The sequence below is a fragment of the Narcine bancroftii genome, chromosome 6, assembly GCF_036971445.1.
Source record: "Narcine bancroftii isolate sNarBan1 chromosome 6, sNarBan1.hap1, whole genome shotgun sequence".
Lineage (NCBI taxonomy): Eukaryota > Metazoa > Chordata > Chondrichthyes > Torpediniformes > Narcinidae > Narcine > Narcine bancroftii.
In genome coordinates, this window is record NC_091474.1 from 145809973 (window position 1) to 145826271 (window position 16299).

Genomic DNA, 16299 nt, shown 5'->3' on the forward strand with positions numbered 1-16299 from the left:
TGGGATAAGGAGCTAACACTATGAACATCATTTCTTATATTTTAACTATTTGTTATTTCTGAGCAGTAATGTAATCTGGATAAGTATTTCCATTGCTAGTTGATTTCTTTTTCCACAAAAAGGTTTTGAAGAATCAAACTCTTCCTGTTACTTATTTTAAATAAATAATTTTGTGAGAAAACCAGCTTTCTAATGTAAAAGTAGGAGATTCTATGGACTGATTGTTCTGTATGTGTTTGTCTTTAAAGCTTTTGATGGTGAATGATTTCTGTTCTGTTTAGTCATGGAGCTGAAGCCATCAGTTCTTGTCTGTGCTACCACCTCCCTGCTAAAAGCAATCATAACGATTGGTCTTGATTTCTGTCCATATTATTCAACATTAGAGAGCTATTGGAGTGATTTCTCATTTTTTTGTCTTTCTTCAGTTTTCATCTTTGGGATAATGTACGATTAGATGAAATTTGAGAGGACACCATTCTGAGTGCCGTTACTTTCAATTTTGTCCATTCAAATGTTAAAATGATTTAAATAGGATTCTGAAACATGTTTAATTTAAAGCTTTTTTTTAAAACCTTCTTCTGGCAGAAAACAGCAGATGTTGCATCTGAAATGTTTATGCAAAATGCAAGAATTAATACAATTTCCAGGGACCGAAAGAAAAGAAACAAACTAGGTGGGTGTAAATCCTCCAATCTGCAGTCTTATAATATGAGCTCTTTTGTTTGACTGGTTTGCACTTGATTTCTCTTTAATCATACTATTTTGGGAAAGTGTTCTCCATAATTTTTGAAGTCTATTCATAAGGAAAGGCATTTGGAAAGATTCTGGATATACATTTACACCATTTTATACATATAAATTTAATGATAGCAAAAGGTTTTTTAAAGATTGATGTGCAAGGTAAGATCTCATAGGAGGCTAACAATTAATTATAATTTTGAAATAAAGTAGCAAATTCAACATGTTGGACAACTGGTAACATCACTTAATTCGGCTGAAACTCCATGCAGTGGAGGTCAATTCAAAGTCCTTGCTACTGAACTTCTACTGCTTAACATGACACTATATAGTTAGCCCATTAATCCCAGTGGTTTTAAAAAAAAAACCCTGCTTTCCAAAGGATCATTAATTGATTTCATTCCTTCAATAAAAATGTGTATGTGAATATTTATAATGCAGTGTTTTTAAAAAAAAAACCGTATAAAGCTTCATTCAGTGTTTTTATAACTTGTGACTTTGATGGGGTGTCACAGCTGTCAGTCTTTCTGGGAGCATAGCCAGTCATTTGTGCTTGAAGAGACTCTATTTACTCTTGGATGTACAGTCAATCGATGTTTAAGTGGCTCGCTGATCTGCAGATATGGCTCATGATCTACATGTTACATCTGTGGATAAAGAGAGTAGAGTCACCAACTGTTTCCTCATCGGACCTAATACTCTGATACCCAACCCCCTGCCTTTAAACCAGCTCGACATGTGGATGGAAACCACGGTGTTAGATCAGATGATGGAGCAGTTGGTGAAATGGTAGGTGCTATGTGTAGTGAGGCTGTGAAGAAACATGGGCAGTAAATGGAACATAAATGCAATAAGTTGGATGGGTTGAAATGTGTGGAGTAGGAACAGAGCAGATGAACTCCGAGCATGTTGTTGCAGCCATGATAAAGACTTGGCTATCTTGGGGGAAGGAGATGGTTGTGGACTTCACAAGGTCCAGGAACAGCCACCCCTGTAGTGGAGACCGCAGAGTTCTTTGGAGTTCACTTAACTAGTGACCAATCATGGGTACTCAACATCTCCTCACTTGTCAGGAAAGCGCAACAGCGACTGCACTTCCTGAGAAGACTGAAGTGGACAAGGATACCGGCCACTATGTCAACCTTCTATAGGAATTCTATCAAGAGAGACCTGGCCGGCTGCATCACAGTGTGGTATGGTTGTAGCAGAGAAATGATTTTCCACAGAACCATGAGTGGCAGAGAAGATCACTGGAGTCTCCCTTCTCCCACTCTTTCCCATCGATGTGATATACTGGGATCATTGTTTGAAGAGGGCACACAAAATCATTGAAGACCCCTTCCATCCTGCTCACAGCATCTTTCAACTACTCCCACCAGGGAGGAGATACAGGAGTATCAGACCTAGCACCACCAGGCTGAGGAATGGCTTCTTCCCACAGGCAATGAGAATGCTGTGATAGTATGTGATATTTCCTGTGATAGGAAATGCTCACACTCACTATCCAAGATTCTCATGAAACAATGTTTATTTATTTATTTGTGTAGATGAAATACTTGTCCTGCATATGTATGTTATGTCTGTGTGTCTGCCTGTTTTGCGTCGAGGATGGGAGAACACTTGTTTCATCGGGTTGTACTTGTACAATCAGATGACAAACTTGAATTGACTGCAATGGCTGATCTAAAGCTACACTTTAGATATTTCAAAAAGGACAGGGAGGGAGGTAAAAAAAGGTAACAGGAGTAGCACTGATGATGAGATACTATCACAGCTGCAGAAAAGGGAGAAGTAGTGGACGAATTGTCCACTGAGTCATTGTGGGTGGAAGTCCGGAATAAAGGGGGCAATAATCCTACTGGGTGTGTATTGTAGACCCCCAATAGTAACAGAGACATTAAGGAGCAGTAAAAACACAGCGCTGGAGAAACTCAACAGGTCAAACAGTGACCTTTATATAGCAAAGATAAAAATACTTCACCAATGTTTTGGGCTTGAGCCCTTTGTCATGGTAAGGAAAACCGTTGGCAGGCATCAGGGAGGAGCATGGTTGCAAAGGCAGGAGGTAATAAGTGAAGGAGGGAGGGCATAGCAGCAACCAAGGGGAGGAGGGATGACTAGGTGAATAGAGAGGGAAGGGGTGGAAAGCTGAGGGGAAGAAGTCAGGGTGAATGAAGGGAGGGGGAAAGCAGAGCAAGTTAGCAGAAACTGGAGAAGTCCATGTTAATGTCATCTGGCTGGAGAGTTCCCAGAAGGAAAATCAGATGTTATTCCTCCAATTTATGGGTGGTCTTGGTGGGATAGTACACGAAGCCATTGGCAGACATGAGTATGGGAGTGGACACAAAACTGAAATGGTTGACCACTACGAGGTCCCTGTCGCTTGTATATGCAGAGCAAAGGTGCTCAGCGAAGCGATCTTCCAGTCCGTGCCTAGTCTTTCTGACAAAGAGAAATGCGACAAAGGGAGAACTGGACACAGTCATTCAACCCTGTGAATATCAAAGTTCGGTGTGATTTCACTTGAAAGTCATATAAATAACTATCAATTATTACCTATTTACTGGAGGCTATCAGCTTCTGTTACACAACTCCTATGTTCTTCTAATTCTTTTCACCCATCCCTAAAATTTCTAAATTTGAAAAACTTTTGTACCAGCCATAAAGCATTCTTGATGGGAATACATTTGAAACTTTTAAGCTCTTGCTGTAATAGTAATTAACATGTCTGTATAATCAATATACAGTATTATAAAACAACATTTTAGGATAAAGCAGCATCGGTTTACTGGCTGAAATTGAAGCCTTTCTAACAGAAGAATGCATGATTATTTCAATGATAAGATGAACTAGAAGTCATGAATCAAAATTGGTAAAAAAAAGTATTCAGGTAATAATAGGACTAAAAGTTATGAATTGGGGGTAAAAATAAAATTAATACATCAGATTAAACTTGCTTAAATCATTTGCTTGTCCTTGGATAGAAAATTAAGACATTTTTGTCAACTTTCCCAATGTTAGTGTCCTCGAAATAAGGTTATCAGCATTTGGGTCCATGCTGAGTGTCCAAGAATAGACTCACTCACTTATGCAAACCAAACTCCCCTCTATCTATACCTCCCACTATCTTGGGAAAGCTATATTAAGGGACCCATTCCACATTCATCATACTGTACTCTACTTCCTCCCCCTTCCTTTGGGCACAAGACACTTGAGCTTGAAAACATGATCCTCTGGATTCACGGTTAATTTCTTTCCTGATATTATCAGACTTCATTCATAAAAGATGATGCCTTGCACTAACTACGTTTCTGTATACCCTGCACTTTTTTGTTGTTTTTGCATCAATACAGTTTTCACTTATTGTAATACTACTCTATGTTCTTTTGAATTATTATTGACTGATTGCTGTACTTAATTGTGATCTGACTTGCCTGGATAGCACACAAAACCAAACTTTTCATGATATCTCAGTTCACATGACAATAAAAGCTTCATTTTAATTGATATTTGAAAGGGAAATCAAAATGATAACTTAGTTATTGATCTTCTCTAAATAATGATGTATCAGTGTTTTGGTAATGAATATTCCATTTGTGTTGCAGATCAAGGTCGTGAATGGTATGTTTGTGAAGGGTTCCAGTATATTTTAAATCAGCAAGCTAAGGCCTTGGTGGCATTGGGGACATCTCCAGTGATTGAAGTAAGTATGAAATGTAAAATGATAGTGATTTAGTGGATGAGCTGAGGTTTACCAACTAAAATTAGCACATTACATGGCAGCGATTAATATTGGAAACAATTTAAATGTATTTTTATTTGTTAAATTAAACATGGAAAAAGTTGCCTTCTTGAAGTAGCATATATGGATTTCATTTATTTTGCAGTTGTGATTGTTGTAAAAACACTGGAAGAACTCAGCTGGCCTATTCATCATCTATAGGAGACAAACATATTGCCAATGTTTCAAGACTGAGCCCTCCTTCAAGGAAAAATTAGAAAAGGCAGAAGCAGGATATATCAGAAAGTCTCAGAATTCAAACAATGGGGGAGGAATCCAGACCAACAAAAGGTGTTAATTGGATTAGGAAGAATTTATGATGTCTGTGCAAAAGGAGACAAGGAATGGAGAGACAACAGAGGAAGCAAGGGGGTGGGGTTTAAACAAAAACCATCCAAATGGAGGGTGCCCAGTTGGAAGATGAGGTGTTGTACCTCCAATTTACAGGTGGTCTCAGTCTGGCTTGAGTCCATGGTCAGGAATGTTGGCAAGGGATGGAGAATTGAAATGGATGGCCACTGGGAGATCAGCGTCCAGTCTCTCCAATGTACAGAAAACAACAGTGGGAGCATTGAATGCAGTAGATAACCCCTGCAGATTCACAAGTGAACTGTTGCTTCATCTGGAAGGACTATTTGGGGCCCTGAATGGTGCTAAGGAAGGAGGTGTGGGCGCAAGTGGAGCAACTCCTGCGGTCACAGGGGTAGGTCCTAAGGGGACAACTGGTGGGGAGGGATGAGTGGACAAGGGAGACACGGAGGGAGTGGTCTCTGCGGAAAGGGGAGAGGGGAATACGTGTCTAATGATGGCAGAAATGGCAGAGGAGGATATGGAGGCTGGTGGGGTAGTAAGGGAGGACCAGAGGAAACTTGTCCTTGTTGCACGTGGGGGTGGAGGGGGCCAGGTCAGATGTGAGGGTAATGGAGGGTATGTGGGTGAGCGCTGAGTTGATGGTGATAGAGGGAAAGCCTTGTTGTTTGAAAAAAGGATATCTGTGATGATCTGGTATAGAAGTCCTCATCCTGGGTACAGATGCGATGGAGACGGAGGAATTGAGAGAATGGAATGGAATCCTTATAGTGGACAGGGTGGGATGGACCAAGTGAATTTGAGGTCAGGGTAGAATTTGGATGAAATCAACTAGCTCATCATGGGTATATGAGGCAGCACCAAAGTGGCTGTCTTTGTAGTGGAGGAAGAGTTGATGGGCCTTGCCTGTGTAGACTTGTAGCATGGATTGCTTCAGGTTGCCAAAAAAAAAGGCAGGCCTAGCTGGGGCCCATGAGGGTACCCATGGCGACCCTTTTGAGAAAGTGCGAGTGTCAAAGGAGAAATTATTGAGGGTGATGACAAATTCTGTCAGCTGGAGGAGGGTCATGGTGGAGGGGGTCTGGTTGGTTCTATTGTCCAGAAAGAAATGAAGGGCTTTGAGACCTTCAGTATGGCGAATTGAGGTGTATAGGGATTAGATATCCATGGTAAACATGAGACGATCATGTTAAGGGAACTGGAAGTTGTTGAAATGATGGAGGACGTGAAATATCCTGGATGTAGGTGGAGAGAGACTGGACCAGGGAGGACAAAACAGAGTCAAGGAAAGTGGAGACCAATTTGGTGGAGCAGGAGCATGTGGACAAGATGGACCTGTCAGGACTATTGGGTTTGTGGATCTTGAATAGGAGGTAGAAATGGGTGGTACAGGGTTGGGAATCGATAAGGTTGGAGGCTGAATTCGGAGATGGTGCATTATACAATGGGGAAGGAATCCAGACCAACAAAAGGTGTCAGTTGGACTAGTTTGATGAGTTTTGGTGGAGTCCTGTTGGAGGGGTAAGTAAGAAGAGGCGTCTGATAATTGTCATCTGGCTTTGGCCAGATAGAGGCAAGTGTGCAAGACCACAACAGCACCACCCATGTCTACAGGTTTCATGGTGAGGTTTGGATTGGTGTGGAGAGAGTGGAGGGCCAGGCCTTCTGAGGGGGTGAGATTGGAATGAGTGAGGAGTAGTGAAGTCGATGAGGTTGATGTCACGGCAGCAGTTGGAAATATAAAGGTAGAAGACTGGAATGGGGTATCCAGGAGGAGGAAGATATTTTAAGATGGGAGAAGGGGTCTTTAGTGAGGGGTGGAGAATCGTGTTTGTTGGAAGTAAACATGGAGACGATAGAAGAAGAGTTGAACATCATGGCATGCGTGGAACTTGTTAAGGTGCTGGCAAAGGCGGACAAAGGTGAGGCCTCTACTGAGGACAGAGCGTTCAGTCTCTGAGAGGTGAGGGTTGGAGGGGATGGTGAAGACCAGAAAGGGGTTAATGGGAGGTGGAGTGGAGGTGTCGGGGAGGGGAAGAAGGTGGAATGGGTCAGGAGGTGGAAGGTAGGAAGGGTCCAAGGGAGGATGGAGAGGGTTTGGAAAGTCAGAGAGGTCTGTGCACTCCCGGAGTCAGGGTGAGAGTTCACGACGAAGACTCTGTCCTGTAGGTTGCAGGGGCCAAGGTGGAAACCTGCATCTGAACCTTTGTTCTTTTGGTCACAGAGTTCAGGATGAAAGTTCATGTCGGAGGCTTGATTTTTGTCAGGAATTCGGTCCTGTAAACCACCTGGGCCAAAGTGCAGACCCAGGTAGGGGGTTCCCAAGGAAATGTTTAGCTTGTTCTGTTACTTAAGACACCAGAGATAATCACTGTCTTAACCAAATTTGGCTGGTCTAAAAATAAGCAGTCTCAAGAGACACAAGCTTCCAATCCAAGTGTGCAGAGTCGGCGGTTGTAGGTTGCATTGGATTGTATCTGTCACCAGGCTGCAGATTGATTTGTTGTGCGGTTACGTATAGAACTGTGGACTCAATAAAGGGCAGTTTCATTTATAGGTGGGCAAGAGAGTAACATTTTAGATTTTAAGAGTTTATCTGAATAATACTTGATAGAAAGATTGTCGCTTTAACTTGTGCATAGAGCGTATCGGGAGCAAATATTCTGCTTTTCAAAAAAAAAACCAAAATCCATTACATTCCCTCCCCCATTTTTTAATTTCGATATCTATTTGGTTTTCCATATTCCTGACAAAGGGCTCAGCCTTGAAATATTGATGGCCTTTTACTTCCTATGGATGATGTGTGACCTGCTGAGTTTCTACAGCACTTTTGGGTATTGCACTGGACTCCGAATCTGCTGATTTTTCCTGTTTACATCCATTACATATCTGTAAGGCTTGCTCAGAATAAAAAAATAATGCTCAATAGTTATTGAATAGTGACTTTTTATGAGAATATTACTTTTGATATCCTGAAATTCTGGCCAATAAATTTATTTGTACCTGCCCAAAGAGGTGTGCTTGTGAGGCCGTAGCACATCAAGATTTGTTTTGAGTTCATTGCTGTTTTTCTAATTCATTTTCCTTATTGTGAGGTCCAGTACTGACTGCATGTCTTTGGATGTGGCAAGAGACTGGAGCACTAGGGGATCATGGACAGAATGAACAAATCTCATACAGTTAGTACTGGAGATCAGGATTATCCTTCTACTTAACATTCAGTGCTTTTCCTACACCAATTTACTTTGTCTTTTTTGATGGACACTAATGGAATTTGTTTTTCCATTTTCCACCTCTTTTGTACATCAAGTATTGATGTTGCTTCCACTGTTGAAGTGTTGGTTGAGTCTATTTAAATTGTACTTGTGTTCTTTAACTCTGATTATCCACTTCACATTATCTACTTAATAAGCATTGTGTTCTAATCTGAACCAAAATAATAGGGCACAGAATTAACAGTTGCTTAGATGTGACTAGATTGATTACAAAAAGACAACATGAATTGAAGGAAAATTGAATCTGACTTTATGGAGGGAAATGTTATTGTTAGGGACTTTTCAAAATTGAAGGTCATGGATTTCAGAATTTTACCTTGATGAAGGGCTCAAGCCTGAAATGTCAGTTATGTCTCTTTATCTTTGCTTCATAGAGGACACTGTTTGGCCTGCTGAGTTACTCCAGCATTGTGCTTTGGCTTCAGAATTTTTGTTTTCTGAGAAGTTTCAAGAGACAAGTGATTTTAATGAGAGTGTGCCATAAATGATGCATACTGTTCCAAATGTTGCCTTGCCATGATCTGCACAGGACTTGAATGATATTTCTTCCTTAATTGCCCTTGAGAGGCACCCTAGTTTTTGATTAGCCTTTTTGATAATGGCTTCAAAATGAGAAGCAGTGATTGTCAATCACTCTGGATTTCCCATGGTGGCCCGTGACCGATATTTGCTGCCTTGTTAAGTTTTGTATACAGCTATTGGTTTGTGTTCTGCATGTATTACAATGAAAGCTATTATTTTGTTAGTATTTGTGACTGCCGCAAAGATAAAATTGGGTCATTGACTTAAACCTATAACATTATTGCAAAGAAGAGCAATAACTTCCAGTAAATGGAATTTTAATTAGATTTATCCCATTTAAATCCTATTTGCTGTTCTTTCACCCACCCAGTTAATTGAAGCAGACTTCTTTGAATGTCACTGTTTGTCCTTGTGGTCAAGAGCATAGGTTTATTATACATGAGATGAGTATGAACAGCAGAGACCCAAGCCAGACCAATCTGGAACACCACTGCTTGCTGCTTTAAGCTGGTGATTTTCTCTCTCTCTCTCTCTCTCTCTTCTCTTCTCTCCCCCCCTCTCTCCCCCCTCTCTCCCCTCCCTCCCCCCCTCCTCCCTTCCTCCCCCCTTCCCCCCCTACCCCCCTACCCCCCCCACTCCACCCTCCACTCCCCCTCCACTCCCCCCCTCCCACTCCCCCCCCTCCACTCCCCCCTACCACTCCCCCCTCCACTCCCCCCACCACTCCCCCCTCCACTCCCCCCACCTCCACTCCCCCCCTCCACTCCCCCCCTCCACTCCCCCCCTCCACTCCCCCCCTCCACTCCCCCCTCCACTCCCCCCTCCACTCCCCTCCACTACCCCCCCCTCCACTCCCCCCTCCACTCCCCCCCTCCACTCCCCCCCTCCACTCCCCCCCCTCCACTCCCCCCCTCCACTCCCCCCTCCACTCCCCCCCTCCACTCCCCCCCTCCACTCCCCCCTCCACTCCCCCCCTCCACTCCCCCCCTCCACTCCCCCCCTCCACTCCCCCCCCTCCCACCACCCCCTCCACTCCCCCCTCCACTCCCCCCCTCCACTCCCCCCCTCCCCACTCCCCCCCCTCCACTCCCCCCCTCCACTCCCCCCCCTCCACTCCCCCCCCTCCCACTCCCCCCCTCCACTCCCCCCCATCCACCTCCCCCCCCTCCACTCCCCCCCTCCACTCCCCCCCTCCACTCCCCCCCTCCACTCCCCCCCTCCACTCCCCCCTCCACTCCCCCCCTCCACTCCCCCCCTCCACTTCCCCCCCCTCCACTCCCCCCTCCACTCCCCCCCCTCCACTCCCCCCCTCCACTCCACCCCCCTCCACTCCCCCCCTCCACTCCCCCCCTCCACTCCCCCCCTCCACTCCCCCCCCTCCACTCCCCCCCTCCACTCCCCCCCCTCCACTCCACCCCCCCTCCACTCCCCCCCTCCACTCCCCCCCCTCCACTCCCCCCCCTCCACTCCCCCCCTCCACTCCCCCCCCTCCACTCCCCCCCCTCCCACTCCCCCCCCTCCACTCCCCCCCCTCCACTCCCCCCCCTCCACTCCCCCCCCTCTCACTCCCCCCCCTCCACTCCCCCCCTCCACTCCCCCCCTCCACTCCCCCCCCTCCACTCCCCCCCTCCACTCCCCCCTCCCACCTCCACTCCCCCCCTCCACTCCCCCCCCTCCACTCCCCCCCCTCCACTCCCCCCCCTCCACTCCCCCCCCTCCACTCCCCCCCCTCCACTCCCCCCCTCCACTCCCCCCTCCACTCCCCCCCTCCACTCCCCCCCTCCACTCCCCCCCCTCCACTCCCCCCCTCCACTCCCCCCCTCCACTCCCCCCCTCCCACTCCCCCCCCTCCACTCCCCCCCTCCTCCCCCTCTCTCCTCTCTCTCTCTCTCTCTCTCCTCCTCTCTCTCCCTCTCTCCCCACCCTCTCTCTCTCTCTCTCTCTCTCTCTCCCCCCTCTCTCTCTCCCCCCTCTTCATCATGTGTTCTTCGCTATTTAATTTTAGTTAGGCTTAACATTCTGAACTTTTTTGTGTGTAAAATTATCACACAGCAGCATGATCTGTCAGAAGAACTTTTGTTCATTATTTTTCTTTCTTCCATTCATAATTCCTTCAACTGACTGAGATACAAGTCTCAATTTATTTTTGCTTGCTTTTGCTACTATCTCAGAAAAGCTTCCAATAAATTGAAGGGCCCATCCCACCCCAGTCACACTCTTCTCTTCCCCTTCTGTTCAGTCTAAGTATAGTACAACTCCGATTTTCCAAAATGGTCGGGACCAGGTCTATTTCGGATAAATGATATTTTCGGATAACTGGTCATTTTTTTAAAAACAGACTAATAGCAACAGCAAATCATTTGTAACAGTGTTTAAGGAACAACAAACAACAAGGGAAGGCTTTTTAAGCATGAAATAATGTTTAATTCTCACCAAAAAAACAACCTGAACATAATAAGATAAATCCAACATCAAAAACTCAAAATTCTACTCTGAGATTTTTCCAAAATTTTTCAATCTGTGACATCAGTTCGGCTGTGAAAATTTTTTTGGATAACTGAGGATTTCTGTGGCTATCCTTATTTATCCAAAATATTTCAGACAAATGAGGATTTCTGATTTTTCTGAAATCGTCAATTATCCAAAAAAAATTTCAGAGCTGAACAGACGTCACTTGTAGGTCCAAACATTTTTTTGGATAACTGAGGATTTTGGATAATCTGATTTTTGTATAATTGGAGTTGCACTGTGCATGTATTTGAAAACATTCGCCTCCAGCTTCAAGGATAGTTTCATTCCTGCTGTTATCAGACACTTGAATGGACCTCTCATTGGTAAAAGATGATGCCCTTGCACTGTTTTAACAGTTCTTTTCTCCACAACCTATACTTTATCCTGGAAACAATGTACATTTTAACTTGCTGTAACACAATACCTTACATGTTTGTTTTATTATTGCAAGGCCTGATGTCCTTAAGTACTTGCCTGGAAGCTTTTCGCTGTATTTTGGTGCACATGACGATTTAAAAAAAACCATTCAATTATTTTTATTTTTTATTGTAATTATCATCCCAATCATTGTTAAAATGCTCCAATATCATTCCCTGACAGTTACTGTACATTTTGGTGAAGTCCCTGCAAGTGTGCTGCTGGATCCCTCATTATCTGCTGCATAGAATATCTCCATAATCTGATAACACCATACTAATTCTTATCTCTGACCTCCATGGCAGCCGACCCCTCTCCCGCTGATCGTGGCACCACACCCCCCCATGACATTGACCCCTTCACCCTGTGGCAGCAACCTCCCTTCCCCTGATTATGGCCCTTGTCTCTCCGCATCGCAGCAGCGACCCCTCCCTCCCCCCAATCACTGCAGACACTTTAGCCGGTGTGTCCCTGTGATGCCAGCATGTAAGTGCTGATGTCACAGGGGAAAACCAGGTTGGCCATTTTGCAGTTCAAGCTGCCAGTCGCTGTGACCTAGGTAAGTTTAACTGGGTTCCCTGACTACCTCTGAGGTTGACTTTGGACAACATTGACCAGGTCCGACCATTTCAAGCTGCCTTGTGGGTGGGGCACTAACTAGGCAAATTGCCTGGTTAACCCCATTTTACAAGACAGTTTGAAAGCACTGAGTGTGTAGCGTGGATTGTGGAGGGTCATGTGGCCTCTCTGTCTGTTACTGCATGGAGACCATCACTGAACTCCAGGCTGTAGGCCACAGGCAGCCTGGGAGGCCCGAATGCTACAGGTCCGTCTCGAATCCTGAGCCGTGGGCAATGCTGGAGACCAGGTTAATTTGATATACTTGTTAATTGTAATTAATTTACTGTTTGTTAGTGTGCTCTGCCTGTTGACATTATAGAGAGCTGATGATACTGTGTGTTTAACCCTCACATTCCAAATCAGGAGTTGAGAATATTTAGCAGTGATTTATTTGCACCCATTGTGTAATTGTTTGTATTATTGCTGTGCATGTGCTTGTTAGTTGTGACCATTGCAGAACTCCAGGCTGCGAGCCACGGGTAGCTCTGGAGGGCCAACTCAATGGGCCCGTCCTGGATCCCAAGTATCGGCGACACTGGAGATCTGATTCATGTGTATGTACTCATTAGTTACATGGTATACTATCCCTGTGGATGGTGGGGGCTCAAGAAATTAAACCCTTATTTCTGGGTATATCGTGCCTGTGGGTATGGGTGCTGAAGAAGATAAACCCTCATTCCTGGTATGCCATACCTGTAGGTGCTGTAGAAGTTAAATCCTCGTTTCTCAGTATACCATATCTGTGGGTGGTGCGTGCTGAAGTTAAACCCTTGTTTCTTGGTATACCGTGCCTGTATGTTCTGTACATTAGTCTGTGTGAGTGTGTGCCCTTTTGTGAATTCCCCTGTGCATAAATAAAGCCCATTGTTTGTTGATAACACATGTCTTGCCTTGATTTTTTTTTAAAACCCATCAAACCTACTTGAGCACAACACAGTGTTGCTACTTTTTCTTGCTTATCTTTTCGGTACACTTTGTATTTAGAAGAGAGGGTTGGTTTGAGCTGGAGCCTGTCTGCACTTAACCTCGCCTCTCATTAGCCCTGGAGCTGCAATAACTATTGCAGCCTCAGGACTCCCAACAAATACAAAGCCTTGCCCCCATGGTGGTTCCAAAATGCGCCAGGAATGAGACCTTGCCCATGGACAACCCTAAGGACTTTTTGGCATTCTTATCTTTCGGAAGATGCATTCACTTTTCCCCCTTGTCATGGAGATGTCAGCATGGAAGTGGGTCCACTGAATCTGTGACCTATTAAGCACCTGTTTTTATTTTCCCCACATTACTATCAATTCCCTCCAGACTCTACTCTGCTAAGGCCAATTCCCAGTGGTCAATTAACCTCCAACCTGCATATCTTTGCAGCATGGAGAACATGCAGATTCTACATGTACCAGAGCAGCATCACTGTACCACTTGTTTTGTATTGAGAACATTTTAAAACATTTAATGAGAACATGAGGGAAAAAAAATTGTATTGATGTAAATTAATGCAGGTGTTGGTCAGCATGGACTCTACAGTGGACATTTCTGTGCTTTAACCTCTGACCATTTATTCTTTGGAGCTGTACCTTATTCACAGTTTTTGTCATTCTATCCCATTGTCATATCTCCTAATATGTTTCTAATTTGCTGCTGTTCCTTTTTATCTTATCTCCACTCCTATGTGCTATTCCTCCTCCTGCCAATTTAGTATAAACGCTCTTCAACCGTGTTAGTTGGGGTATGCCAATTTATTGTCATTGTTTAGAAATAAAACCTTTTTTCCTGCTTACTAATAATTTTTGGAACATTTACAGTATAAAGCAGTACAGTAATATTTAAACATGCATTTGTGTTGTTACGAGTCCAGATGACCCCAAAACCCAACAGCAATAGAAATTCACCAAGACAAATGGTTACGTAAACAAAAGTAACTTTTAATTTTCTTTAAACATAAAAACAGGATCAAACTTTAACTTGTTACTATTAACTTAACCCCTTCTAATTCTAAGTGCACATGTATGTAATGTGTGTATGTTCAGGAAAGTTCTTTGATTCACAGTCCAATCACACTTCTCACTCCTTCAGGTTCACCAGTATAAGGCAATTCTTATACTGTGCACAGAATTTAACATTTATAAATTTTGACCAAGCTCCAGGGAAAAGGTAAATGGTTACCACTCAGGAAGGTTCTTGTTGGTTTCAGGAGATATTTGTTGCTGGTTGGACACCCACAACTGATTTCCCACGATCTGTACTTCAGTGTCTTGCCAAAGAAACTTGCCCCATCATGGGCTTTCCAAATGATAACCTCTTCCAGGTCACCACAGAGTTCCTCTTGTTTCCCTTATTTCAGGAGAAACAGTCTAGCCAGGCATTTCCTCTTGCAAGGCCAAACTCAGAACTCTAACCCATCTTCAAAATAGGGTTTCAAACAAGCTTCCAAAAGCCACTGCAGAAGTCAGCTCTCTCTCTCTTTCAGAGAAGAATCCTGTTTGGTCTTATTTTTCTCTCTTTACTTGCAAAACCACATGATCCCTCTTGGAACAACAAACTGCAAGCAGACAGGTAGCCGGCACCAGAATCAGTTTCTGCCTGGCGATCTGTTGCTTTAAAAACAATAGTCCATTTACTCCACAGCATCAGTTCAATTACCACCTACTTGTGAAGTCTCCATAGTCATTCTTCAAAGTTTCTGTAAAGACACATGAAGTCTCCCTGTGCATAGCTCTTACATTTTAAATTAGATGTCTTGTGAAGTGTTGCTGCCTTTGTTTGTGGTGAACTAAACGAAACTCGCCCCCCCCCCCCACAATCTGTCTCTTTAAAAGACATTTATAAAAAATATAAAATATGATATAACCTGTCACAATGTTCTACAATAAACAAGTCCTTTTCCTGATATTGTTTCAACAAGACTAAAGGCTATTTCATGTAATATTGCAATTCTGTTTTATTACATGACAATAAATTGTATCTGATCTGATATCTGATTTTTGTTATATACACATTGAGTCTATACACATAGATATGCGAGGACTGCATCCAGAATTGGAGAAATACTGTAAACTTAATAAAATATTTAAATTCATGTCCCTAAAAACAACTATCATGGCAGTCCAACTGCCATCAGCTCCGAATAGGCTACAAACAGCCTGTTAAAGGAGTTGACAGTGATTTTTATTTAAAAAATCTGCGACCATGGGGTTTGTGCCCAAGAAAGCAGTGCATATGATCGGCAGCAGCAGCCACACTAGGGGTTACAGACCCTGGGGAACCAGAGAACTGGTGCAGGGCACCAGAAAACAGGTGGAACACCCCAGCTCCCCCACCCCCCAGTTCGAGAAGGAGAAGCAGAGGAGGTGACCACAGGATGGTGAATATGGCAGACCAGTGAGGGATGAAGAACACGGGAGGGGGCTGTTGGTGGCTTGATGCGAGGAACCCCTGCAGGCGACTGCGGTCGAGGGATTAACACTAGGTGGTGGACAGCTGAAGACTTGCTTGAGACTGGCTAAAGGGGTATCAGGTATTGGAACTGGGATGCAAGAGGGTGCCATGAGCACTGAGGTCAAGTCAGAGGTCAAGTCAGATCAAGTCAGAGGTCATGATCTGGAGCTCGGGCTACTATTGGTTTGGGCTGGACTTCTTGTGGCTACAGCAGCAGTGGAGGTGAATCTGCGGTCACTTAGTGACTCTGAGGGGATTCTCTTTTACATCTTTCTCTGACTGTAAGAAGTGCTTTAGGCAATTTCTGCCAATGGTGAATCTGTCTGCTTACAACAGACAAAAGTAAATTATGTGTAATATTGCACTGGCTTTATTACATAACTATAAAGGAATCTTAGCACCATGATTAGTTTTAATTCTGTGGGCAGTGGATTTGGTCATTGAATCAAATTAGGGTTTTGAAATCTATATTTTGAGCTCAAGTTCCTCTTTGACATCTGATAACGGTTTATTTTGTGCCTATTTCATATTCTTACTATTTGGTCTTTTTATCCATATTTCAAATGGTCATTATGCTTTGATGGTATTCGTCTGATATAGCCTTCCATCGCTTCTCACTTGTGTTTCATGTTTCAGCCTATTGGTTTTGTGTTATTGTGTGGCAGAACCATTAAGAAATAATAGGCTTGCTTC

General features: G+C 44.0%; 1 protein-coding gene across 8 annotated transcripts in view; it reads left to right on the forward strand.

The window, feature by feature from the left end:
- Positions 1–16299, forward strand: part of taf1b (TATA box binding protein (Tbp)-associated factor, RNA polymerase I, B) — a 191272-nt gene that overhangs the window by 120244 nt on the left and 54729 nt on the right. For all 8 annotated transcript variants that reach the window (XR_011340394.1, XR_011340395.1, XM_069886263.1 and 5 more), the window contains 2 exons: positions 586–673; positions 4344–4441. Coding sequence is in view for 6 of the 8 variants with exons in the window: in XM_069886260.1 (XP_069742361.1) it covers positions 586–673; positions 4344–4441 (186 nt within the window). In the remaining 2 variants the exon portion in view is untranslated. The remainder of the gene's footprint in view (positions 1–585; positions 674–4343; positions 4442–16299) is intronic.